At 42.1% G+C, this 26,817-nt stretch overlaps 2 protein-coding genes across 2 annotated transcripts; both read left to right on the forward strand.

The window, feature by feature from the left end:
* The first annotated feature begins 4,385 nt into the window (after window positions 1-4,385).
* Window positions 4,386-9,170, forward strand: LOC128842190 (leukocyte cell-derived chemotaxin-2-like). The gene is made up of 4 exons (XM_054037994.1): window positions 4,386-4,471; window positions 6,511-6,616; window positions 7,968-8,119; window positions 8,752-9,170. Exons 1-4 carry the CDS (start codon window positions 4,426-4,428, stop codon window positions 8,916-8,918), a joined length of 471 nt encoding a protein of 156 aa, XP_053893969.1. The 5' UTR covers window positions 4,386-4,425; the 3' UTR covers window positions 8,919-9,170.
* An 11,175-nt stretch (window positions 9,171-20,345) lies between these two features.
* On the forward strand, window positions 20,346-25,682 carry LOC128842191 (leukocyte cell-derived chemotaxin-2-like). The gene is made up of 4 exons (XM_054037995.1): window positions 20,346-20,425; window positions 23,234-23,330; window positions 24,572-24,720; window positions 25,365-25,682. Exons 1-4 carry the CDS (start codon window positions 20,380-20,382, stop codon window positions 25,529-25,531), a joined length of 459 nt encoding a protein of 152 aa, XP_053893970.1. The 5' UTR covers window positions 20,346-20,379; the 3' UTR covers window positions 25,532-25,682.
* The last annotated feature ends 1,135 nt before the right edge of the window (window positions 25,683-26,817 follow it).

Below are 26,817 nucleotides of genomic sequence, written 5' to 3' on the forward strand. Positions count from 1 at the left end.
CCAGAATACTGGAAGGAAACTGGAACAAAGGACAGTAACTAAAGGGGGTGTGAGGGATTGCTGGACCCAGGCTAAAAGGAGATTAGCCTGTAAAAGGGAGCATTCTGGAACTGGTGAGGATCTTATCTGTATTCAGTGTTTGATTAGACATAGATTTGCGCATTTTATTTTATTTTGCTTGGTAACTTACTTTGTTCTGTCTGTTACTACTTGGAACCACTTAAATCCTATTTTCTGTATTTAATAAAATCACTTTTTTCCTTATTAATTAACTCAGAGTATGTATTAATACCTGAGGGAGCAAACAACTGTGCATATCTCTCTATCAATGTTATAGAGGGCGAACAATTTATGAGCTTTATAAAGGGTAAAACAGATTTATTTGGGTTTAGACCCCATTGGGAGTTGGGCATCTGAGTGCTAAAGACAAGCACACTTTTGTGAGCTGTTTTCAGGTAAACCTGCAGCCTTGGGGCAAGTAATTCAGACCCTGGATCTGTGTTGGAGCAGACGGGAGTGTCTGGCTCAGCAAGACAGGGTGTTAGAGTCCTGAGCTGGCAGGGAAAATAGGAGCAGGGGTAATGTTGGCGCATCAGTTGGCAGCTCCCAGCGGGGTTTCTGTGATCCAACCTGTCACAGGGACCATCTGTTTCTTCTGTCATTGTACAGCTCCCAGCACCATGGGGTTCTGCTCCACAACTGGGGCTCCTACACACTACAGGAATAGAAGTAATTAATAATAATGACAAGGATATCCATACAACACAGTACGTGACCACCCGATAAACATTTATGCATGTTTCATCCTGGCACCTCATCAATACCACATCAACAACGGGTTCTCTTATTTCCTTCCCAAACGACGAGCTGCTTCAGTTAAACTGTCATGCTTTTCTTTCATTTGTTCTGCTGCAGAGAAGCAGCAAGCACCCCTTGCATTGACTAGCCTAGGGGAAAAGTTAGGGAATGTCCCCTCACGCTTGCCTTTATATTTGTCATTCATGGATTTCAAAGCACTTGAGCCTTCTTTGTGGTTTCAATATTCCCATTCCACAGATGGGGAAAATGAAGCCTAGAATAGTGAAATGATTTACCCAGGTAACAACTAGTGAGTGAGAGTGTCAGGGATGGAACCCAAGGCCACCAGGTTAGTCCTGTCTCCATAGGATCATGCTGCTCCTGATGTTGAAATAAAGCATGGACTTTTTATTTTAAACACCCAGGACTATCATTTCACTGATCTGCTGGCAAAGTTAAAATATAAAAATACTTTTTTAAGAAGATGCAGGTACATAAAACAGCTCTTCTGTGGAGGCAAAGGAGAAAACTGATCAACCAGCTTTGTTAACATTCCATTAAAAAAGGGGTGTGAGCTGACCAACTCTGACAGGATGAGGCCAATGGGGTTAAAGGCGTTGCCATGTTATAAAAGCTTGAAAATCAGCGTTCATAAGAGTAATAATTCCAAACCTATTTTTAGCACAGCCTAGATCTGAAACAGGGTCTCATGTTTAGTTTTAGGGCACAACAAGGTCTCGAGATATTTTGTCACTTGGTTGGGCTGTTTATGAAAATATTTAAATATACAAAAAAGTCTAAACCAGGACTAAAAATGAATGTCTGTGGCTACAGAAAACTCAAAACCAGCTAAATATAAATCCCCCAAAATGAAATTAATAAATGCCTCAAAACTATGAAGGGTTGTTTCTGGAGGTTGCAATGAGGTCAATAGTTCTCAACTTTACAACAGGTAATAGTTGATGATACCCCTAACTGCTGTCAAACAAATAGCTTCATGACAAAATTTAGTGCAAAATATAAAATAAAATTCTACTTAGAAAAGTGGCTAAGTAAACACGCAACCTTCTTACTTCACAGTTCTGCTCCCTTAGCTTCTTCAGTACTGCTTATTTCAGTGATTATTCCCTCCTCTCTCCCCTCCACCCCCCGGGCTTTTTATTCCTGTTAGCCCTAGATTGCCAGCCATCTATAAGAGAGTGAACTGAATTCTAGCCTACTTGTGTGCAAAGTTACTAAGGTTCAATCACTCATCCTTGTAAAAAGCCACAAAGGGTGATGAATTTGGACAAGTATTACTCAGGCATAATCTGGTGAGCAGAAGTTGTACTTTTGTAACTAAAGGCAGAATTTGGCCTGTAGATTTGTACAGATTTGCGGCAATATGTAAGAATGCAGATTGATTTTCACATTTGCAAATTCCACCTGTGATCTGGGGTTAAGAAACATCTTTCATATCTGAACAAATTTAGTACTGGAGCCCCACTAACTTTATTTTTAAGTGACTTTAGTAAGTTTTATTTAGACTCAGGACGTGCAGAATTTGTTGCTGTTAAAGTTATAACTCTTCTGCCAGATCGAGTTGGTAGCAACAATGGCCAGGTTCATTATTTAGATGTTCCTCTTAAAAATACAGAATAGAACCGGCTCGAGCCCCCATTCAGTAATCAGGGAAAACCTAACAAGACCCCATGGGTTCCTCTAAGAGAGAATACTTCCCCACTTGTAAGCACTGAGTCAGTGTATAAAAGAAGAGAACTTTATTAAAAGGGAAAGGGAACCAAGCCTTAATTTGGGAAAACATCACAACCACATTCAAAAGCATTTGACCATAAGCAAACCCAATCCCACAGTGCATTGGGCAGTGTCCTTTGCCTCAGTTCCCCACTTTGAAGTGGGAAAGTCTGATGAACTAATCTCCCTTTAACACATCACTCCCCTGTCCCTCTACGGCACCCCCTTCATAGTTGGCTGGCCTTGGTTAGTGAAGACCCAGAGTTCAGAGATGTCATCAGACTAGGGCCTGGCCTTCTGATTATACTTCCCTGAGAACAGGGAGGTTACAATAAAGCCAAATCTCAGCAGTTCCACAGCACATTATAGCTTCAAAGCGGCTTGTGACCAAATCTAGTGACTGGAAAACTGATCAGCTAGGGTAGCCTGCTGGTTCTTAGTGAAAACTATAATACAAACGGCCGGTGAAAATATACAAGCTTTTTTGGACACAGCTTATTCAGTCCTATATTGGCACTTGTCTTCTCTTCATGGGTGGGGGGAGGTGGAGAAGGAGACAATCAACGAAGTCTTTGTCCTTCGATATTTCACAATGGTTCCTTTGGTTTCAATGGGTCTGGTGTGCAGGACCAGCATGATCCATTAATTAAGGCTTCTTTCCTGTTTGATGGGTTACACAGTTACAGAAGTTTTACAGTGCAAACATTCATGAGATACCATAAAATACAAGTATCAGAGGGGTAGCCGTGTTAGTCTGAATCTGTCATCAGGGATACTGTTAAAACTTTTTAACAGTATCCCATAAAATACAGATGTTATAAGCGAGACCAATACATGCAGCATCCTACATGCATTTTATCGAGTCTAAACATATCCTCATAAACCGAACTTTTATTTTATCAGAGCTAACATGCCGGCGAGCCAGACTGCTTTCCAGTTGTGCATTTGTCAGTGCTAAGTGAGGCCTCAGGGCCTTGTCATGAGCTGGCACCTGCTCCAGCAGGGTCACATGGGCTCCTTCTCCAAACCACTAGCAGATGGCTGCCACCATGGAACAACGTAGAATAGCTTGAGCCCTGCTCTTCAAACTGCCACATATAGGTGATCCCTATGCTCCAAGCACTGCATTGGGAAAGGGGAAACGTAATTAATTACTTGATATAACCATGCAGCCACCACCAATTTCTCCACATCATTTACATGCCATGCCCCTGCACCCTTGGAAAGGATGAGGGGCTGGCCAGAATAATGGCATTTTCCATCTAAAAGTTGCAGAACATCTACAGAATTTTTAAGTGCAGGTTTATACAAACCCAACCAGCATTAACTTTGCCTGCTATAATTTCTGTGACCCCCTTGAAAGGGTTATAATGAACACACACATCAAGGGAAGGCAGCAATGGTTATAGGAGCAACAAGTAAAAGAGACATATTGGCTGTGCATAAAAGACCTAGGACATTTCACTGCATTTGGCTCATCTCTTCCACTCTCGTGGATCCTCAAGGCCTAGGCAACATATTTTTAGTACCCTTCCCCATCCCCTAGCCCCCAACCTTCTCTGCAGCTCTCTTGGTCCCAGCTTTTGCAGCTGGAGGAAGATGTGGTTTAACTGTACCTCCTCAAGAGCTGTGCTAATTTTGAGGCTGTTGTTCCATTTCCGTTTGCTTTTATGTTGCAAGGGGCTAATTATTCCATTTCACAACTGGACACATCCACGCTGATATTTTTTTTCTTAACATCAGAGTTGCGTAATTTGAAAATTCTGCCTTCTATAGTTCTAAGCTCTGATTTGCTAGGCAAACAGACTCAGCCTTTCTACAACATATAAATAGCAAAGAGACGTATGTTATAGCTTTAACTTAGGCAGAGAACTCCGGTGACACGTCTGCAAAATGATCCCACTCAAATTGATTCTTTTTGTTGCCTTGGTTTCCATTGGTAAGTTAAGATTACTATTTTATTCATTTCCTTGAGTCTTTTTTTCCAAACAGACTTTTTAGCAGATGGTGGAATATCAGCTTAATATTCTTGCAGAAAAATCCATCCTTTATAGATTAGCTAATTGACAAAATCTAAAATTATTCATGTGCATCTATTTTAGCAGCAATTTGTAGTGACTACTATGACACACTACATGGTTTAAAGCAGGGGTAATCAATAGGCGGACCGCCAGCCAAATCTGGACCACCAGACGCTTTTGAACAGACCGCAAAGTCTTATTTACTATCATCGTTGTTATTTTTGTTTTATTTTCTCTGGAGTCTAGACTTTGATTATAGCTTGACCAAGAAATTTGGACCTTGACAAAAAAATAAATGATTATCCCTGGCTTAAAGTAACAACACAAGAATTTTAAAATTAAGGTGGGGGTTTTAAATTAGTCTTAATAGGTCTGAAAACTAGAGTATATGCAAGCACTCAAATTATTAGCTCTACATTATTTCTAGAGGAATTTATCTTTTACTTTGTCTTTGTAACACAATATTAGAGAAAGTCATATTGAGCAACTAACCTTCAAAGTCTGAAGAGATGTGACCCAATTCTGATCTCACTTACACCGGTGTAATTTCATTGATTTTTTAAACAGAATGAGATCAGAATAGATCAGAATAGTCCCAGAGTCTCTGGTCTTGTCTGCACTAGGCTTTTTCTTCTTAAGACTTCCTAGAGTTTATTCCATTGGGGCAGCTAAATGAGTGGCAAAGTGATAATCTAGCCTGGTGTGAATTTAGATGACAGGGTGGTTAAAATGCCAAGTGACACTCTACCATCTTCTGAATTACAGATTCTGGATTTTCCATCTCGAAATAGAGAGCTGAGTAAGGGCTGACCAACAGCCAAGATGATGGAAACAATGTTATTTATGTTAATATCTGCTTATGAATATGTATCTTTTCTAGATAAAAAAGAAGATCTTTTCTTTTTAGATGTCTGCCAAATTCCCAATAGTCTTCGGTAACTTATCAACATACACAAGCAAGTGAAGGAGGAAATAGGTTCATTTTAACTCAGTACACCCAAGTAATTTACTTCTCTTTTCAGCCTTGCCAAGAACCTGATCTGGAGTGCACTGAAGTCCAAGAACAGGCTTCAGGAGGCTTTAGCTGAGGGCTATATAGAAGTTGGGGCTTGGAGCTACTTGCTTCTTTCCTAGCAATAATGGAACACTTGCAAACTGCAAATCCCCAGCTCTGCAGATTAACTATTATGAGAGGCAGGGTTAGGCAAGCTGGAAAGACCAAAAGATTATTTATATGTGGTTTCCTGCTGCCTGGAGGCAGCTCCTCAACTTGCAGCTATAAAGGAGAATTCTTTCAATTTTTGACTCCGTGTGCTAAGCTTTCCTGTGAATAGGTCAGCCTGATGGAGAGCCAACATCCATAGCCTCCTATGACCCCACATGTGTACTCTTCTACTTCAGAGTTAAATAATGCCCTCAAATGCTTTATTACCATCATTCAATTTCCCCAATCAAGGAGGATAGAATCTGACCCTTAGCCTCAGTTGTTATTCATTATTTATATGACAGTAGCACCTAGGAGTCCCAGTCATGGGTCAGGACCCCATTGTGCTGTGGGCTGTACAAACAACAGAGATTCCCCGCTCCAAAGATTTTACAATCTAAGTCAAGGCTGAGAATTCTTTTCGGTTTCTGTAAAAAATATATATATATTTGTTGGTTAGATCAGTTATTCCTATATCAAATCTCAAAATCTTCTCTTCTAAAGTATGTATTCGACTTAAAAGTAAAAAAACACCACTCTGCTTACATTCAAGTAAAGAATGATAGAGCCACTAGTTTCTGGGACTCACACAAGCAATCTGTATTGGAAAGTGTCACTGTACAAAGCAGATTACTAATGAATTCCAGTGTCCTCCAATTTTATTCCATTAGTTGCATAGCAAATACTTAGTATGCAACTTTCTATCGTAGAAAAATAGAAAATATGCTTACATTTGCTATATTTTTTTTTAAGTTGCTGCAGGACCATGGGGACAAATATGTGCTGGGAATCCTTCAAACAAAATAAGGGGCTGTGATAACAAAGGATGTGGAAACTACGGCGCTCGAAGGAAATCAAAGTAGTATATTTATTAACACTTTTTTTTGGCAATGCATTTTTTCTTTGTTCGTTGTTGTTGCTAAAATAATGACACGTTCACGTAGAACAAAAAAAATCTGAGTTTAACAGCCATCATTTAAAGCACTTAAGGCTTGTGAAGTGTGTCAGAATGACACCACTGCAGACCAACTGATGAAAAAAGAATGTGGCAATGTCCTTCTACTGTGCAGTAACCCTTAAGTGATACATTCACACTGAGCATAGGAGATAGCAGACTCCATGACCCATTCAGTCCTTGACCTTCATATTGTTGGGGCTTTCAAGAAGGGTCCTTACATACATTACTGCTACTTCTAAGTATTTTTGTGATGAGAACAGGACATTTGCCCACTAGGAATTGGACTCAGACCACCAGATGATTTACACGCAGCTCTAGACCTGGGCAAGACAGAACTAGTTAAGAAATAACATTGAAATGGTCTCATTTCCAAGCGCTTGAGTGATCTGAGTCTCCAGCTCATAGGTCCTATGCGGGGGCGGCTCTGGGTATTTTGCCACCCCAAGCACGGCAGTGAGGCAGGCTTCGGCGGCATGCCTGCGGGAGGTCCGCTGGTAACGCGGATTCAGCGTACCCGCTGCCGAATTGCCGCCGAAGCCACGGGACTGGCGGACCTCCCGAAGGCAGCCTGACTGCCGCCCTCACAGTGACCGGCAGGCTGCCCCCTGTGGTTTGCTGCCCCAGGCACGCGCTTGCTGCGCTGGTGCTTGGAGCCGCCCCTGGTCATATGCTCAGTAGGTATAAGTCAACAAAGCTCCTAGGAAGTCAACTGGAGTTCCACTGATTTATACCAGTGTAAGGTGAAGTGTTCTTTTGAGCCTCATAAGTGATCAGTCCGCTAGCAACACGAGGTTAACTAGGGATATTAACAGTAGAGCTGGTCAAACTATTTCCATCAATTTTTTTTTTTTTTTAAAATGACAAAAGATTTTTCCTCCCATGTCCCTATGAGAAAATTTGCACATTGTTTATACATTTTTTCTGGGTTTTCATTTAAAAACAAAATCCCCCAGGCATGGGTTGTATTCCACCTTTTAATATTTTGCATGGAAATTGAAACCTATGCTTTTTTTTTTCCACCAGATCTGATTAACTTTTGAGAGTTTTTCAGTTATTGAAGCTGCATTGAAGCCTCAAATATTTCTACTAGCATTACAAAGCTACAAAATTAAAATACAACTAAGTTAATAATAAGTAGCCATAGCCCCTGTGTTGCTTTAAATAATCTACATGGTATACGATATTAGACATTATGGCTATACAATATGTAAATCAGCAATGTCTCATTACTTACACATGTATGCCTTTTCAGAGATGGCACCATAAGACAACATCTAGGGGTGGATGTTGTATGCAATGATGGATCAACGGTGTATGCTCCTTTTAGTGGTACTATTGAGAGACAAGTTATCCCCTATAAATTCAATAATGCCATTAATAATGGACTCCAACTCCGTGGATCAGGTAAGTCAGCTGCCATAGTATTGATCTTTAATAAACGTTAAATATGTCTCATGAAATAATTTTACCTAATTCTTGACCAATTGGAGAGTTGTGGAAGAAGCACAACCTAAGCACATTTGGGTGGTAAACAAAGCATAACTGTACAGAATAGGTCAAAGCCTGTATTTCAGTCAGAACTGTCTGTTCCTGTATTTGAATCCAAGCACAACTTATTCACTCTTCAAAACATGACTGGCCAAATTCTCCATAAACAGGACCAGCAACACAATCCTCTCCACCCACTTAGACAATGGGACAAAATGATGACCTAAAGTGAAGGAAACAAAGAGGAAAAACAAAGTATTAGAACCTGGATCTTGAAATATATTATAGTTCAATTCTTTAAGAGAAAATTCTCCACCACTTTCCCTCAAAGGACAACAGCCCTGAAAACCTCAATTTCATGAATACTGTAGACTGGACTGCACTTGTGCTGAAAGCACTTTTAGCACTAATGAACAGTACAAGAGTGGAAGATATTTTGACTCTGGCCAGAGTAGAAACAGCCAAGGAGATCAGATGACCAAATATTGATGTTTCTTTTACCCTTCCTTAATCTTTCTCTTTTTTTTTTTTTTGTTCCTCCCATCAAGGTTTCTGCGTAAAAATGCTCTATATCAAGCCTGTTAAACACCGAGGCCAGATCACAAAGGGCAACAAAATTGGAGTAATGCTGCCAATGCAAAAAGTATATCCTGGTATAACATCTCATGTTCATATTGAGAACTGTAACAAATCAGATCCTACTGGTAATTTATAAATGCAAAGATATATGAAATGAAAACGTACAAAATTTCAAAAAAAATCAAGTTTCTTTCCTCCTTCCTAGAGACGCTGCCTAAAAAAATGTAATCCATGGGAAAGGAAAAGATGTATTACGCATACAGCAAAATAAAAATGAGTATGTCAGCCACAGTAGCCATGTGTCTCGCTACCAGTTTAACATGCTAGTGCTTATCTGAACATGATGACATTGTAATCTCAAGCTCAGCAATAAACTATACCAAAATTACCGGCCCGTCCAATTGCAACCTTTTTTGGTATCAATACTTGTTTTAATATCGTATCTTTGTCTAATATGTAAACTGGGAACTCTTCATTAGATGCATGAACTCTTGATGTGAAATATTAGAGAAGAAAAGTTCTCTCTCTCTATTTCTAAATGAGTCCAGGTAATAAAACAGGCAGCACAACCTCTTTATTCAGTTGACAGGCAGAGAGAGTAGTGGATGTGTTTTACTCCATCTTCACCTAAGTGGATCTGAATTGTAGCCCGGGGGAAAAACACTGACAGACTTTTGAGAACACTCTCTTTCAAGAAGGCAGATCCCATAATGGCCCTTTTCTATTACTCCAGTTTTCAAGGTCCTCCAGATCTTCTTGTATGATATTCTGGTCGTCCTCCATATTGGCAATACCTCCCAATTTTGTGTCACCTGCAAATTTTATTAGCACACTCCCACTTTTTGTGCCAAAGTCATGAATTGGTCCCAAGACCAATCCCTTAGGAACTTCACGAGTTACCTCCTTCCAGCCTGACAGTTCACCTTTCAGTATGACCCATTATAGTCTCCCCTTCAACTAGTACCTTATCCACCTTTCAATTCTCATATTAATCTCCATCTTCTCCAATTTCACTAAATTTCCCATGTGGAACTGTATAAAATGCTTTACTAAAACCCAGGTAGATTAGATCTACTGCATTTCTTTCCTCTAAAAAAATCAGTTACCTTTTCAAACAAAGATCAGGTTGTTCTGGCATGATCTAGCTTTTGTAAAACCATGTTGTATTTTATCCCATTACTTTTTACTTCAATGAATTTAGCTACGCTCTTTTTCAAAAATTGTTCTAAAACCTTGCATACAATTGAGGTCAAACTAACAGGCCTGTAGTTTTCCTGATCACTTTTTTCCATTTCTTAAAAATAGGTACTATATTGGCAACTATCCAGTCACAGGGTACAACCCCCGAGTTTACGGATTCATTAAAAATCCCTGCTACGGGGCTCACAATTTCACGTGCCAGTTTCTTTAATATTCTTAGGTGGAGATTATCTAGGCCCCCCTTATTTTGGTCTCATTAAGCTGTCTGAGTTTCACTTCCACCAGGGATGTGGTAATTTTACTACCATATCCTCATTTGTCCCGCCCATTACCCCATAGCTCCTCATTATGCTTATTAAAAGCTGAGGCAAAGTATTCATTTAGCTGTTGGACCATGCCTAGATAATCTTTAATCTCCAGCCCATCCTCAATGCTTAATAGTCCCACTTCTTCTTTCCTTGTTTTCTTTTTGTTTATATGGTTATAGAACAGTGGTCCCCAACTTCACTTGTCGCCCCCCAGCCCCTGTCCAAACCCTCCCCTCCCCCGGGGCACAGACAGGGGTAAGCAGGCCGGGGCTGGGGCTGGAGCCGCGGCCAGGCCAGGAACCGAGGCCAGGGCCACAGCTGGGGGTGGGGCTGGGGCTGAGACCGAGGCCAGGGGCAGGGCTTGGGACATGGTCAGGGCTGGGAGCAGAGCCATGGCCAGGGCAGGGCCGGGAGCTGGGACCATGACAGCACCTGGGAGGTGGTGCCACCGCTGGGGGCAGGGCTGCAGCAGAGCTGGGTGGTGCTCCCTCCCCGCCCTCCATGGGGGCTGCCCAAGGCCCTACTGCACCCCCTCAAATGTCCCTCTGCGCACCCATAGAGGGGCATGCCTCACAGTTTGGGGACCACTGATATAGAATCTTTTACTATTGATTTCAATTTCCTTTACAAGATCCATCACTGCCTGGCCTTCGAAGCTTTCTGCTTTCTCCTAATAACCTGTTTCAGATGCTTGCTCATCCAGTTTGGCCAGCAACCCTTCCCTATGATTTTTTCCCCCTGGCTTGGGATGCAGGCTTCAGATAGGCTTCTGCAACTTTGACTTAAAATAATTCCAAGCCTCCTCCACATTCAGATCCTTGAGTTCTTCAGTCTAGTCCACTTCCCTAACTAATTCTCTTATTTTTTTAAAGTTTGTCCTTTTAAATAAAGGACCCTAGTTGCAGACTTATTTAGTTTAAAATGGATTAGCTCATGATCATTTGAACCAAGGGCTTTCCTTTACAACCAGTTTTCTATGAGGTCCTTGCTACTTACCAAACCAGCAAGAGGTGATGCTCTTTTAGATTTAGTATTGGTAACTATTCAGTGAAGAAATCTGTCAGCTATCACATCCAGGAGTAGGTGGACCCTACCATTATTAGTAGCACTTGTCCTCCAACCTATATCTGGGAAATTAAAGTTTCCCGTAATCACACAATTTCCAGTAGTATTTATTTAATTAAAAATATTAAAGCAGTTTCTTTCCATATTCAAATCAGATTCTGGGGATCTGCAGCAAACCCTACGCACTATCCCAGTGGAACCTCTGTTAGTTTTCTTCCCCAAAATGATTTTGAACCAAACAGATTCTGTTTTATCCATTCCATCATTTCTAATTTCTTTACAGTCTACCTCATCATTAATATACAATGCTACTCTATCACCTTTACTTCGGTCTTTCCTGAACAGCTAGTAGTAGTGTTGACCATTCAATAACTGTACACCACTCATGACTACTATTCCACCATGTTTCTCTAATCCCTATAATATCTGGTTTCACTTCCTGCACCAGTAGTTTTAGTTCCTCCATGCTGTTACCCAGAATACTTGCATTGGTATACAGACAACACCTCAGTTGTTTCTGCTTGACTTCACCCGATTAGGTACAGTCATTCCATTGCCAGTATCGCCTACCTGACTGTCACTGGCATTAGCATTATCTTTCCTTTGGACATCCATTCTCCTCCCCTCTGTTGTTCCTTTCTCCATTGCTGTATCCTTTCTTACTTGATACCCTCCCCCCACACACACACACAATGTTAGAATCAGTCATGGAGATTTTTGAGCAACTCCCAACCATCTCTCCTGAATTCCTAGTTTAGAGCTTTTTTAATTAGCTGTGCCGACCTCCATTCCAGAAGTCTATTTCCCTCCCAATCAGGTGGAGTCCATCTCAGGGCTTGGCTACACTTGCGAGTTAGAGCACATTAAAGCAGCCCCGGGCGCCCTAGCTCACTACCCGTCCACACTGGCAAGGCACGTAGAGCGCTCTGACTCCATGGCCAGAGCACTCCTGGTACTCCACCTCGGTGAGTGGAATAATGTTTGCTGCGCCTTGGCTACAACGCCCGGGCATCAGTGTGAACGAGGTGTTGCATTACTGTGCTCTGATTGGCCTCCAGAAACATCCCATAATCCCCTTAAGTCAAGTGGCCAGTCTTGTCATTGTTTTTGAATTGCTGCAGGAATGCGGCTATGCCCTTTCAAAGCTCCGTTTCTGACAGCCAGCATTCTTATCAGCACAGACAAAGCAACCATTACTGTGGAATGCTGTGTGTGAGAGAGAGAGGTGAACTTACAAGACAGCATGCTGACATGCTCTCAGTCCCCCCAAAACCCACTCTCTCTCCCCTCTCATACACACAACACACTCCCTCTCACACTCCACCCCACCCCCCATTTGAAAAGCACGTTGCAGTCACTTGCATGCTGGGATAGCTGCCCATAATACACCGCTCCCAATGCTGCTGCAAGTGCCACAAATGTGGCCACGCCAGTGTGCTTGAAGTGGTCAGTGTGGACAGACTGCAGCGCTTTCCCTACTGCGCTCTCCGAAGGCTGGTTTAACTCAAAGCGCTCTACATCTGCAAGTGTAGCCATGCCCTCAGGCTAGTCCTGTCACCACAGAAGCATGCTGCTTCCTGATGTTGCAGTACAGCATGGACTACAAAACAAAACAACAAAAAACACAGGACTATCATTTCATAGAACTGCTGGCAAAGTTGAAATAAAAATACATTGTAGGTACAGAAGTAAGTTAAGATTACTATTTCATTCATTTTCTTGAGTCTTTTTCAAACAGACTTTTTAGCAGAAGGTGGAATATATATTGTAGGTACATAAAATAGCTCCCCTGTGGAGGCAAAGGAGAAAACTGCTCATCCAGTTTTGTTAACATTCAGTTAAAAATGTGGTATGAGCTGACCAACTCTGACAGGCTGAGGCCAGAGTGATTACAAATGTTTCCATGTCACAATCCCTTGAAATCAGAGCTCATAAGAGCAATAATTCCAAACCCTTTTTAGAACAGCCTAGAGCTGAAACAGGGTCTCCTGTTTAGTTTTAGGGAACAGCAAAGTCTTGAGATATAATTTGCCCCCTTTGGGGGCTCTTTATGAAAATACTTAAAAATATTCAAAAAAAAGTCTAAATCAGAAGTAAATATTAATGGCTGTATTTATCATGAGTTACCATATGCAGCATGAAATACTCCTTTGTTAGCAACATGTTGTGAGTAGGAGGAATTTTAGAGGTAAAAGTTTGAGCAAGTTCCATTTTAACACATTTTTTCAGTTTCAGGGTTTGAGGCACTCCCAGCTGCTGCATTGTGGGCAAAGAAGGGTGGAAGCAGAGTGTGACTAAAATCCTACAGTATGAGAGAGTCCGCTCTTTCCAGTCTCCCCCCACAAACAATTTGAACATTTGAGATAAAATAGAAGGTGTGAAGTTTAAGGATTGGATTGTATCCAGGTTAATTTTCCAACCATCCATCCAGTTGCCATTACCTCAGAAGTCTAAGGAACTCAGCCTTCCCCGATAATTTCACTGCAGGCCCAACAACAAACTGAATTCCTTCCCTTTGGTTTGTGCATGTACGTACTGGGGTGGGGGAGGAAAGGAAGGGAGACTGACAATAAATGTGGGAAAGCCAGCAATTAATTAAGCAAGAATATCAATTACGTAAGACTGCCATCACTCCAGGTGTCTTGGCAACAGTCCTCTCCTGGCTGTGCACGGTTAATGGGGCAATGCATGTGACCATCATCCACTGCCCTGCTCCCTACTCACAGTTTGTTGTCCAAGAAAGTTGGGCAGGTCCATCTCCAGCCTCTGAGGGAAGAGCTGCGGGGACAGCTCTGGGGGCTCTACCACCTCTCCCAGCTGGAACCATTGCATTATTGATTGCTAGGGAAGAAGCCTGCAAAGAGTCCCTCAGCGAGCCTGCTGCTGCTGTCCAAGCCACCTCAGTGATGCCTCTGTGACACCTGCTACCTCGAAACTGCTGCAGCCCAGCTCCATATGCCCAGTCAAAGCTGCCTCAGTCAGCCCAGCCCTGTCCACTACCTCAGCTCAGCATGGCCCACTGCCTCAAAGCCACCTCAGCTCACCCCACAGCATTAGCTCTGTGCTGTTTCTTCAGAGATCGATCAACCCTTTCCCCTTGCTCACCCACAGATGGCAGCAGAGAGCTTCCACCCCTCTGGAGCCTCTATCTAGCTGGAGTTCTAAAGCACCTCTGGGCTGTTCTTTGCTCTAGTCCCACACAGGTGTCGACAGCCAGCTCCCTCCCTCTAGGGCTTCAGGCCTCAGAGTATAAACAGGGCTTCTGATTTTTGGTTTTAATCAACATACAGAGATTTAAAAAGGGAAATTGGAATTTAGCAACGTAGGGCTGGAAGGGACCTTGAGAGATCATCAAGTTGAGCCCCCTGCACTGACACAGGACCACACAAACCTCGACCATCACTGACACGTGTTTGTCCAACTTGTTCTTAAAAACTTGCAATGATGGGAGTTCAGTATAATCCCCTGATCCTTTTCAACAGTACTACAAGTAGCCACTTATTCCCCCTTTTGTAGTTGGGCATTTGATTTTTCCTTTGTAAGTGTAGCACTTTGCTCGTCTTGACTGCACTTCATCTTGTTAATTTGAGACCTATTCTCTAATTTGTCAAGGTTGTTTTCATTTCTAAATCCTGTCCTCCAAAATGTTTGCAACCCCTCCCAGCTTGATGTCATCCACACATTTTATAAGCACATTCCCTTATCCACGTTATTAATGAAATATTGAATTGTACCAGATCCAGGACTGACTCTGGCAAGTTCCCACTATAGACTCAGTTTGACAGTGAGCCACTGATAACTATTCTTTGAGTACAGCCTTTCAACCAGTTTTGATCCACCTCATAGTAATTTCATGCAGGCCACATTTCCCTAGTTTGAGTATGAGAATGTCCATGGGACTGTGTCAAAATCCTTACTAAAAGCAAGATACATTATATTGACTTATGCTCTAATAAATTTGTTAGTCTCTAAGGTGCCACAAGTACTCCTGTTCTTTTTGTGGATACAGACTAACACGGCTGCTACTCTGAAATCTGTCATTATATTGACTGTTTCTCCCCCATCCACTAGGTAACCTTTGGAAGAAGGACATGAAGTTGGTTTTGCATGATTTGCTCTTGATAAATCTGTGCTGCCTATTCCTTAAAACCCTATTATCCTGTAGGTGCTTACAAATTTATTGTTTAATAATTTGTTCCAGTACCTTTCGTATTAGCAAAGTTACACTGTCTAGTTCCTTGGATCTGTTCCCCTTTTAAAGAGAGTTCTCCTTTTTTCAGTCCTCTGGGACCTCACCATCCTCTGTGACTTCTCAAAGATAATTGCTAATGGTTCCAAGATTGCTTCAGTTGGTTCCTTAAGTAGCCTAGGATGGATTTAATCAGACCCTGCTTATCAAAATATTCTTTAACCTGTTCTTTCCCTAGGTTAGCTTGTGTTCCTTGCACCTTGTTGTTAATGTTACTTTGTTGAGTATCTGGTCACCATTAACTTTTTAGTGAAGACTAAAGCACTATAGGTATTGAACCCCTCAATCTTCTTGATGTCAGTTATTAGCGCTCATTCCTCGCTAAGTAGAGGCCTATAGTTTCTTTCATGTTTCTCTTACTCCTAATGTATTTAAAGAACCTTTCCTTACTGCTTTTATATCCCTTGCTAGCATTGATTCCACTTTTTTCTAGGATTCCTTTTTGATTTTCAGGTCATTAAAGAGCTCCTGATGAAGCCATATTGGCCTCTTCCTATTCCTTCTATCTTTCCTTTCCTTCAGGGTACTTTGCAATTATTCCTTTAACATTATCTCCTGGAGAAACTGCCTGCTTTCTTCAACTCATTTGTCCCTTCAGATTGTCTTCCCGTGGGACCTTACTGTCCAGATTTCCGAGTTTGCTAAGGCCTACCTTTTTTATTATTATTATTTTTTAAAAGGCGACTGTCCTTATTCTGCTGTTTTCACTCCTTCTCTTCCTTAGGATCATGACATCTATCATTTCATTATCACTTTCATCCAAACTGCCTTCCACCTTCAGATTCGCAACTAATTCCTCCCGGTTGGTCAAGAATCAAGGCTAAAATGGCTGTCTCCTTGGTTACTTCCTCCACTTTCTAAAACAGAAAGTTATCTTCAATACATTCCAAGAAATTATTGGAAATTTTGTTTTGCTGTATTATTTTTCCAACAGATACCTCAGTAATTAAAATTCCCCATTATTACCAGGTCTTTTGTTTTCAATATTTTAATTATCTGCTTTAGAAATGCCTCCTCCACCTCCTCTTTCTGATTTGCTGTAGACCCTTACCATAACATCATCCCTAACATCCCCCTTTCATCTTTACCCAGAGACTTTCAACTGGTCTGCCTCTCACCTCCTTCTGGACCTCAAAACAAGTGTACATATTCTTGATGTATAACACAACACCTCCTCCCTTTATTCCCTGCCTGCCTTTCCTAAAAAAAGCTATCTTGCTTTATTCCAATATTCCAGTCACAAGATTTATCCCACCAAGTCTCTGTGAAGCTAATTAAGTCATAATTTAGCTTCGGTAATAATACTTCTAGTTGTTCCTGTTTATTACCCATACTCCTTACATTAGTCCAGGGGTCGGCAACGTTTGTCACGCGGCTCGCCACGGTAAGCACCTTAGTGGGCCGGGCCAGTTTATTTACCTGCTGACGTGGCAGGTTCGGACGATCGCAGCCCCCACTGGCCGCGGTTCGCCATCCCGGGCCAATGGGGGCGCGGGCGAAGGATGTGCTGGCCACGTCTTCCCGCTGCCCCTATTGGCCCAGGACAGCAAACTGCAGCCAGTGGGAGCCGCGATTGGCCAAACCTGCTGCGTCAGCAGGTAAATAAACTGGCCAGGCCCACTAAGGTGCTTACCCTGGCGAGCCGCGTGACAAACGTTGCCGACCCCTGCATTAGTCTATAGATATCTAAGATACTGAGCAGATTCCCTCACTGATTTCCCTCTTGTTACTCTTATGTCCCTATTGTAATTTTCCATGCCCTCCCCCCCTCCCCCCAACACCTAGCCCTCTGTTAAGGTTGCCTTTTTAATGCTCACTTGTGGGCTTTTGTCACCTGCCCCCTTTGAACCTAGTTTAAAGCTGTCCTCACTAGATTGGAGAGTCAGGGCGCAAAGATGCTCTTCCCCTTCTTGTTCAGGTAGACCCCATCTTTTCTCAGCAGTGCTGCTTCCCAGAACAGCGTCCAACGGTTGAGGAAGCCAAAACCCTTCTGTCAACACCATCTGCGAAGCCGTGCGTTCATCTCCAGGATGCAAGTATCCCTGCCTGGGCCTTTATCCTCAACAGAAAGCATGGGTGGGAGTTCCACCTGTGCCTGACTTCTTCACCCTCACTCCCAGAGCCCCGTAGTCACTGATGATCTGATATGGGTCATACCTGACAGTATCATTAGCACTTACATGGATGACAAGAACAGGGCAGTGGTCAGAGGGACAGTTAAGCCTCAGCAACCTTCCCATAACATCTCCCTTGTGGGCTCCAGGAAGGCGACATACCTCCCTGAGACATCATGTCAGGTCGACAAACTAATGACTGTGTCCCACTCACAAGGAAGTCCCCAACCAACAGAACTTTAAGCCTCCTCCTCTTGGGTGTGGTGGCAGTGAGCCTCCCACAGCCTTGGGGGCAAATGACACTTCCTTCAGACCTCAGACTTTGGGATCTGCTCCTCACCTCCTGTTGCCGGTGCAGCATACTGTGATGGATGGGGACCTGGGTGAGGGGTGGAGCACTGTCTACTGCCTGAAGTGACCAAGAGCCACCTCCTCCCCATAGAGCAACAAGTTCTCCTTCCTCCTTTGGTGCCGCTGTAGCCATTGATAGTTGGCTAGCATCCTGTGCCCCAGATATTTCCAGGTGTGTCCTGTGAATGGAGTCCTCATGCTCCCAAACTCTGCAGATGAGCCAACTCCTCCTAGAGCTTTCTTGCCTGCTTCCTGAGGGATTCCACCAACATACACCTCTCATACCAGGTGGTCTCCAGCATGGCTTTCGTCAGCAGGGACATGCAGGCTGCAAACACCAGAAAAGGTGACTTGATCTAAGAGCTTGTCTCCATAAAGCAATGTAACGTGGATTATGGGGTGTGATTTCTAAATCACATTAACATGTTGTACATTAATTGGTCCATGTAGACCCTGCTGGTGCACACTAAAGGTTCCCTTCTGTGCTTTAACTTAGTACTCTTTGAAACAGTACTAAATTAAGATGCATTAGGGAACACTCACTACAGAATGCAATGTACACACACACTATTCAGTTCTGAAAAACCCTGATATTGGGGCAGCTACTGAAAACTCAAAACCAGCTCAATATAAATCCCCCAAAATGAAATTAATAAATGCCTCAAAACTATGAAGGGTTGTTTCTGGAGGTTGCAATGAGGCCAATAGTTCTCAGCTTTACAACAGGTAATAGTTGATGACACCCCTAATTGCTGTCAAACAAATCTCTTCATGACAAAATGTAGTGCAAAATATCAAATGAAATTCTACTTTGGAAAGTAGCTAAGTAAATATGCAACCTTCTTACTTCACAATTCTGCTCCCTTGGCTTCTTCAGAACTGCTTATTTCAGTGATTATTTCCCACCAGGGCTTTTTACTCCTGTTAGCCCTAGACTGACAGCTACCTATAAGAGACTGAACTGAATTCTAGCCTACTTGTGTACCAACAGAACTGTTTACTAAGTTTCATTCACTCATACTTATAAAAAGCTACTAACACAACTGAATAAGGACAGGACAAGTATTACTGAGGCATAATCTGGTGACCATGAGTTGTATCTTTCCAACTCAGGGCAGAATCTGGCCTACAGATTTTTAACTGGTGATGATATACAAGACTGCAGTTTAAATTTCATGTTTGCAAATTTCACCTGTGATCTGGGGTTAAGAAACAGCTTTCACAGTTGAACAAATTTAGTATTTGAGCCCCACCAACTTTTGTTTTGAAGTGACTTTGATCATGTGTTTTTAGATTCAGGACATACAGAGTTTGTTACTGTTAGAGTCAGACACTTACCCATGGTCAAAGAACAGTCACATTTACCATAGCCACCTTAACATTCAGCTACAAGACACGTGTGTTTAACATTTTCATTCATCTGCACAGTTTTTCAGTGCTCCCTTTCCCACCACTAATTATGTTGTCTGTTAAACTACAATCTCTCAGGGTCAGGGACCTTGTCCTGTTACCTACATTTACAGCATCTAGTAAAGAGATAATGCAATTAATAAGGCTTGTCTAGATCCCAACTGCATTGGGAAAGGAGAAAGGTAATTAATTACTTCAGATCACCATGCAGCCACCACCAGCTGCTCCACACAGTATACTTGTCAGTGCCACTGCACCACTGGAAAGGAAGAACACCTGGCAGGCTGGGATAACGGCATTTTCCCTCGGAAAGCCTCAGAATATCTATGGAATTTTTAAGTGCAAGTTTATACTAATCCACCCAGCATTTAACTTTGCCTGTTACATTTTCTGTGATCCCATTGGAAGGGTTATAATGAGCACATCAAGGGAAGGAAGTAGTGGGTATAGGAGCTGCAAAGTAAGAGACACATATTGGTTATGCCTAAAAGACCCAATGTTTGGTTCATCTGCTCTACTTTGGATCCACAGGGCCTAGGCAATGTATTCTTGGTACCCTTCCCTTTTCTGCAATTCTCTTCGTCTCATCAAATGTTGCAGGGAAGACATGTCACAACTGTGGCTGCCCAAAAGCTAAGCAACTTCTCAGGCTGTTGTTCCATTTCCGTCAGTTTTTATGTGGCAAGGGGCTAATTATTACATTTCACAACTGGACATATCAGTGGTTATGTTTTTTCTTAACATCCAGGTTGCCTAATCTGGGAATACTGCCCTCCATAGTTCTAAACTCCGATTTGCCAGGCACACAGACCAAGCCATTCCAGAACACATAAATAACACACAGACACTGTACATCGTAACTTCAACTCGAACAGAGAACTCTGGCGAAACAGCTGTAACATGTTCCCACTCAAAGTGATTGTTTTTGTTGCCTTGGTTTCCATTGGTAAGTTAAGATTACTATTTCATGTATTTTCGTGAGGGTTTAACAGCCTTTTTAGCAGAAGCTTGAATATCAGCTAAATATTCTTGCATCAAAATCCATCCTGATTTAATTAGTTTTTGAAGAGTTAATGTAACATATCATATTTTAATGAACTATCTATTAATAATATAAAAAAGCACCCACGTGCATCTATTTTATCAACAATTTGGTGTGATTACTATAACTCACTGTGATTTAAAGAAATGCCATGAAAATTGCAAAGTTAAGGTGGTTTTAAATTACTCTTAATAGGTCTGAAAATGAGAATACATACAAACAACCAAATTACTAACTTTGCTTGGTTTCTAGGTGCCTTTGTTATGCAATTGCTACTGTACAGCAACAAATCACATTGATCATTTAATCTTCAAGGTTTGGAGATATATAACCTAATTCTGACCTCCCTTACACCAGTGTAGTTTCACGTATAACAACCAGAATGAGATCAGAATCAGACTCAGAGTCTCTGGCCTTGTTTGCAGTAGGCTTTTTCTTAAGACTTCATAGAGTTGATTCTATTGTGGCAGTTGCATCAGTGGTATAGAATCATAGAATATCAGGGTTGGAAGGGACCTCAGGAGGTTGTCCAGTCCAAAGCATGACCAGTCCACAACTAAATCTTCCCAGCCAGAGCTTTGTCAAGCCTGACCTTAAAAACCTCTAAGGAAGGAGATTCCACCACCTCCCTAGGTAACCCATTCCAGTGCTTCACCACCCTCCTAGTGAGAAAGTTTTTCCTAATATCCAACTTAGACCTCCCCCACTGCAACTTGAGACCATTACTCCTTGTTCTGTAGACTCAGTGGTGGGGAATGAGAGCTTAAGCCAGACAACTGTTGCTATAGCCTTTGTACCATCCTGTCATCTGGATCCAACCTGGGTGAATTAGATAATAGAATGGAAAAAGCCCAGTGACTGGTCTACACTATCTGGTCTGCTGTTCCTACCACTAGTGGAAATAACCATGGGAAATATAAAGAGAAATCTAGCACAGATGAAACCTCTTCTTTTGAAAACTGGGGCTGGGAGAAACCAGAGCCAAAAAAGGTTTGGTGAAGCAGTCAAAGGTTTGTTCTAAGGACTGTATTTCCAATGTAAGAAAATTCTTATTCTAGCTAGGAAAAAAAAAAAAACATATTTCAAGTTCTATAATATTTTGATATCCAGATGCTATGAAAGTCTAAAAACTCCTCTGTTTATATTGCATGTAGATTTATATGCTAAATTCAGCCTGCAGCATGTTGAGTAGCCCTTCCTTCCCAAAAATTAACATAATACTCATGGAAAAGAAACCTTTGCTGGAGTTCAAAATAATACCGGGACTCACTTTTACAAGTTTAGCATGTATTGATTCCAGTCTGTCAACCAGGCATCCTACCTCCCACTGAAGTTGAACTTCTGAGGTTACTGCTACTGTTCTCTGAATGCCCAGCTTTGGAACATGGTGCTGGCTGTGGCTGACACCAGCTAGCACTTACAGGAGCATGAGACTATGTCTCCTGTAAAGATAATCCTATTGAAGAAACCAACCAGGGAAAGGGAGAGCAAAGTACTCTGAGGAATGCATCTGTTACTCTCCATAATCTTCTGAGTTCTGGGTTTTCCATCTCTAAATAGACAGCCTGTGTAATAGCAAGGCCTGTGTAATAGCAACGGAAACACTACTACTGATATAAGTATCTACCAATGAATATAGATCTTTTCTGCATAAAGAGATTTGGTAGGAACAGAGGGTTCTGCTCCTATATGTCTGTCAAATTCACACCACTCTTTGATAATTTTACCTCTGTCAACACACAAACAAGTGAAGGAGACAATAGGTTCACTTTTCCTCAATAAACTCAAGTAACTTTTTCTTTTCTTTTTGGCCTGGCACAGAACCTGATCTAGAGTCCATTGAAGTCCATGAATGGGCTCCAGGGGAGTTTAGATGAAGGCTATATAGAAGCAGGGACTTGCAGCTGCTCACTTCTCACCTAGCATTAATGGAACTCTTGCAAGCTGCAAATCCCCAGCTCCACGGGTCAACTGTGTTGAGAGTCAGGGCTAGGACAGCAGGAAAAGCAGAAAAGTTATTTACGTGAACTCTCATGCTGCACTTGGCAGATTCTCAACTTGCAGCTACGGAGGACCATTCTTTTGTTTTCTGAATCCGTCAGTGATCTAAGCTGACATCTGAATAGATTGGCATAATAGAAAGCCAACATCCATGGCATCCTACAACCCCATATGCGTACACTCTTCTACTTCAGAGTGAAATAATGCCCTCAAATTCTTGACTGTCATCAATAAATTTGCACTGAAGGTGGAGGGTAGTGTCTGATCCTTAGCCTCACTTACGGTACACTATTTGTATTGCAGTAGCACTTAGGTGCCCTAGTTATGGGCCAGGAACCCCACTGTGCCAGGTGCTGTACAAACACCATAAACCCTTTTAGAGTTCTGTCAGGAAAACTTGTTGGTAGGATCAGTTATTCCTATCACAAAAAAAAAAATATCATTTTCTTCTGAACAGTGTATTCGACTTAAAAGAAAAAAACAACCATTTTGCTTACATTAAAGCAAAGAAATGCATAGTCATTAGTTTGTGAGTCACACAAGCAATGTGTATTGGAAAGTGACACATTATAACACAGATTTCTAATGAAATTCTAGCATCCACCTTTATTAACTCCATTAGTTGCACAGCAAACTTTTTATATAAACATTTCTGTCCTGTTTAAGGCTAGAAAATTTGCTTCACTTTTGTATATTCCATTTCTTTTCAAGTTGCTGCAGGACCATGGGGACAGATATGTGCTGGGAATCCTAGGAACAAAGTAAGGGGCTGTGACAAATTTGGCTGTGGACATTATGGAGCTCCAAGGTAGTATATTGAGAGCACTTTTTCTGTGTGTGGAACGGGTGTTTTGTTTGTTCATTATTGTTGCTAAAATAATGAAATGTCCACTAAGAACAAAAACTTCTGAATTTAGACATCATTTATAGCACTCATGGCTTCTGAAGTCTGTCAGAAGGACACCGCTGCTCGACAATTCGCTGAACATGAACCGTGGCAATGTCCTTCCAATGTGCATTAATCTCTCATATGATAGAATTACACTGAGAATGGGGGGAAGGTGGGGTACTGAGAATGGGAGAGCTCTGATTAAGAACGGAGAGAGATTTGCAATTATTACAACTGGACTGGGAACCTCAAACTCTTCTATCGCCATTGCAGAAAATACACAACTAAGCTAACAATGGTAGCCGTAGCCCCTGTGTTGCTTTAAAAATCTACATCAGAGGTTCTCAAACTGTGGTCCGTGGACCACCAGGTGTCCGCGAGCTGCATTCAGGTGGTCCATGGATAGTTCCGGCTAAGGTGCACCCCTGGGTTCCTGCTAAGGTGCGCTGCACACAAGAGAATGAAGGGCCACCCTCCTAATTAGTGGCGCCGCGCAGGCGTGGTTCCACTAATTAGGTGCCTGGACCCTGGAGAAGATGCATATATAAAGGTGAGGTGGTGGCCTTGCGGGGGAATAGGGGGTAGGTGGGAGGGAGCAATGGGGTGAGAAGAGTTGGTGGGGGGAATTTGGGACGTGCAGGACTGTGGCGGCCAGAGAAAGAGGCGACTTTCTCCAGCTCCAGGGCTGTGGCTGCCAGGGAGAGATGACCCTCCTTCCCAGCCCCAGCTCTGTGGCTGCTGCAGTGGGGGAGAGAGGACGAGACACCCCCTTCCTCCCTCCCAGCCCCAGCTCAGGGGCTGCCGCGGCAGGGGAGAGAGGGCACATCCATCGCATTAGAAAGGTAAGATTACTGATATTAAAATATGAGTTGTGTGCTTTTATTTGTAGAACAAAAAAAACGTTAATTATTATAAAGAGTTTTTAAAAAATATAGCGCTTTTATCCAAAGCGCTTTACAATAGTTAGCTCACGGTACAAACAACATTTGGAAAGATCATTAAGGGGTCCACCGAGACCCTCAGCAATTTTCACGTGGTCCGCGGGGAAAAAAAAAAATTGAGAACCGCTGATCTACATGGTGCATCTAGTATCAGGCTTTAAGGCTAATGAATATGTAAATCAGCATTGTCTCATTACTTGCACATTTACACATTTCCAGGATTGTAGGAGGAAAGCACCGGGGAGTGGACGTAATATGCAGAGATGGATCAACAGTGTATGCACCTTTTAGTGGCACAATTGGGGGACGAGTTAACCCGTATAGGAAGAATAATGCCATTAATAATGGCCTCCTCCTCCGTGGATCAGGTAACTGAAGCTATCACATATAAATCTTTGATCAACTTTAAATATTAGTCATTAAATACATTCACCTTCCATTCTTAACCAACTGGAGAGCTATGGAAGAAGCATAACCTAAACAAATTTAAGCAAAACAACTGTATTGAGTAGCCAAGGCTTGTGTTTCACTTAGAAGAGTCTGGTCCTGTATTTAAATCCAAGTACAATTCATTCACTCTTAAAAACATAATGGGCCAAGTTCTCCATCAACAGGACCAGCAAACTACTCCTTTTCCCCCTATAGCTCTGCACCCACTTAGAAAATGGGAGAACAACGAGGATCTAAAGTGAGGAAAACAAAGAGGAAAAAGGGCGCAGGGGAAGGAGGAGCATGAAAACACAAAGCTTGAAATATACTGTAGTTTGGGTCCAGAAGAAAAAAATTCTTCACCTTTTTCCTCCCTCCACAAATTGCCCCGATAATCCCAATTTCATAAATGCTGTTGGCCGGACTGCACTAGTGCTGCCGGCACTGCTAGCACCAATGGCAGTATGAGATTGGAAGACAATCTTCAAATTTCCATAGTTCAACCAGCCAAGGAGATCAGATGATGATCAACTTTGATGTTTCTTTTCTCCCCTCTAATATTTTTTTCTCCTCTACCCTCAAGGTTTCTGCATACATATGTTCTACATCAGGCCAGTTCGATACCGTGGTTGGATCAATAAGGGACAAAAAATTGGAGTAATGCTGCCAATGCAAAGAGTATATCGTGGTATGACATCCCATGTTCACGTCCAGAACTGTAACCGCTTAGATCCCACTCGCAATTTATAAACGGAAATGTACATTCAATGGAAATGTACAAAATCCCAAATAAAATCATCTGAGCAAACAAAAGCAAATTTCTTCTCCTCCTCCACAGACTGTATGTAGTCCATGGGAAAGGAAAAGACATTTTACACATGCAGCAAAATAAAAATGCATATGTCAGCCACAGTAGCTAGCCACGTGTCTCACAAGCAGTTTAGCATGCCGGTGCTTATTTGCCAATGACATTGTAATCTCGTGCTCAGCAATAAACTATGCCAAACCAACCTGTCCATCCGCAACCTTTTTTATATCGATATTTGTTTTAATATTGTATCTTTGTCGAATACGTAAACTAGGGTCTCTTCATTACATGCAGGGACTCTTGATGTGAACTCTTGAAGAAGAGAAGTGCTCTCTCTTTTTGCATTTCTAAATGAGTCCAAGTAATAAGAGAAGCAGGACAACCTCTTTATTCAGTTCAAAGGCAGAGAGAGTAGTAGAGTCTAAGAGAATTGCTTATGGGAAGAGAGGGGTAATATTTCTATTATGTTTTCATTGTAACTGAAGTTTATAGAATAGCCCATAAAAATCTCTAACACTCCATCTGTGGCAGAGAGAATTCATAACCTGTGTGTTCTAGCATATCTCCCCAGTGCTTTAAAAGGATGCATTTTACTTCATCTGCGCCTAATTGGATCTGAACGTTACACTGGGTGTGTGGGGGGGGAAACTTACAGGCGTTTGAGAACGTTGTCTCACAAGAAAGCAGATCCTATAATGGCCCACACCATGCCCAAGTATGCAGTGGTTGTAAGCAGGCACAGGGCTGATATCTCTCCAAAGAAGCGAGTACTGAAGAACGGGTTGGTAGTGGGGAGCAGGGAGCTGCCAAGGTGTTTCTCAGACTATGTCAAACCTCAACATTCATCAGTCCAACAATGGCCTGCTTTTAAAGGAACAGCCGAACTATTGGTAGTACTATTGGTACTATTGGTAGTGCCAGAAGTGCACTAACTTGTGTTTCAAGGTTTACCTTTGCTTTCTCACATTTAAAACTCCAAATTTAGTGAAATTTTACTAGCCCCATTTTTATTAAACTTTGCAGGTTCAAATGTTTCTTTTGGGCCAGAGATCACCTGGCAAATTATACACGAAGAAAACAAAGTAGTTTTGGAGATTTCAGTGTGTAACGGAGCATGGGTGTGAGAAGGGGTATTTATATTTTTAATTAGAAAACACCTTTTTCAAAGAACACCTACTAAAACCAAAATATTTAAAACATTGAACAAAAGCAAGCATGAAAATATTTA

Source organism: Malaclemys terrapin, chromosome 8, assembly GCF_027887155.1.
Source record: "Malaclemys terrapin pileata isolate rMalTer1 chromosome 8, rMalTer1.hap1, whole genome shotgun sequence".
In the NCBI taxonomy this organism is placed as follows: Eukaryota; Metazoa; Chordata; order Testudines; family Emydidae; genus Malaclemys; species Malaclemys terrapin.

Excerpts from the sequence above, each read along its gene's own strand:
- LOC128842190 (XM_054037994.1), top strand. The coding sequence starts at position 4,426 with ATGATCCCACTCAAATTGATTCTTTTTGTTGCCTTGGTTTCCATTG. Across the intron at positions 4,472-6,510 it reads TGTTGCCTTGGTTTCCATTG|TTGCTGCAGGACCATGGGGA; the intron begins GTAAGTTAAGAT and ends TTTTTTTTTAAG. Across the intron at positions 8,120-8,751 it reads ACTCCAACTCCGTGGATCAG|GTTTCTGCGTAAAAATGCTC; the intron begins GTAAGTCAGCTG and ends CCTCCCATCAAG.
- LOC128842191 (XM_054037995.1), top strand. The coding sequence starts at position 20,380 with ATGTTCCCACTCAAAGTGATTGTTTTTGTTGCCTTGGTTTCCATTG. Across the intron at positions 20,426-23,233 it reads TGTTGCCTTGGTTTCCATTG|TTGCTGCAGGACCATGGGGA; the intron begins GTAAGTTAAGAT and ends TTTCTTTTCAAG. Across the intron at positions 24,721-25,364 it reads CCTCCTCCTCCGTGGATCAG|GTTTCTGCATACATATGTTC; the intron begins GTAACTGAAGCT and ends TCTACCCTCAAG.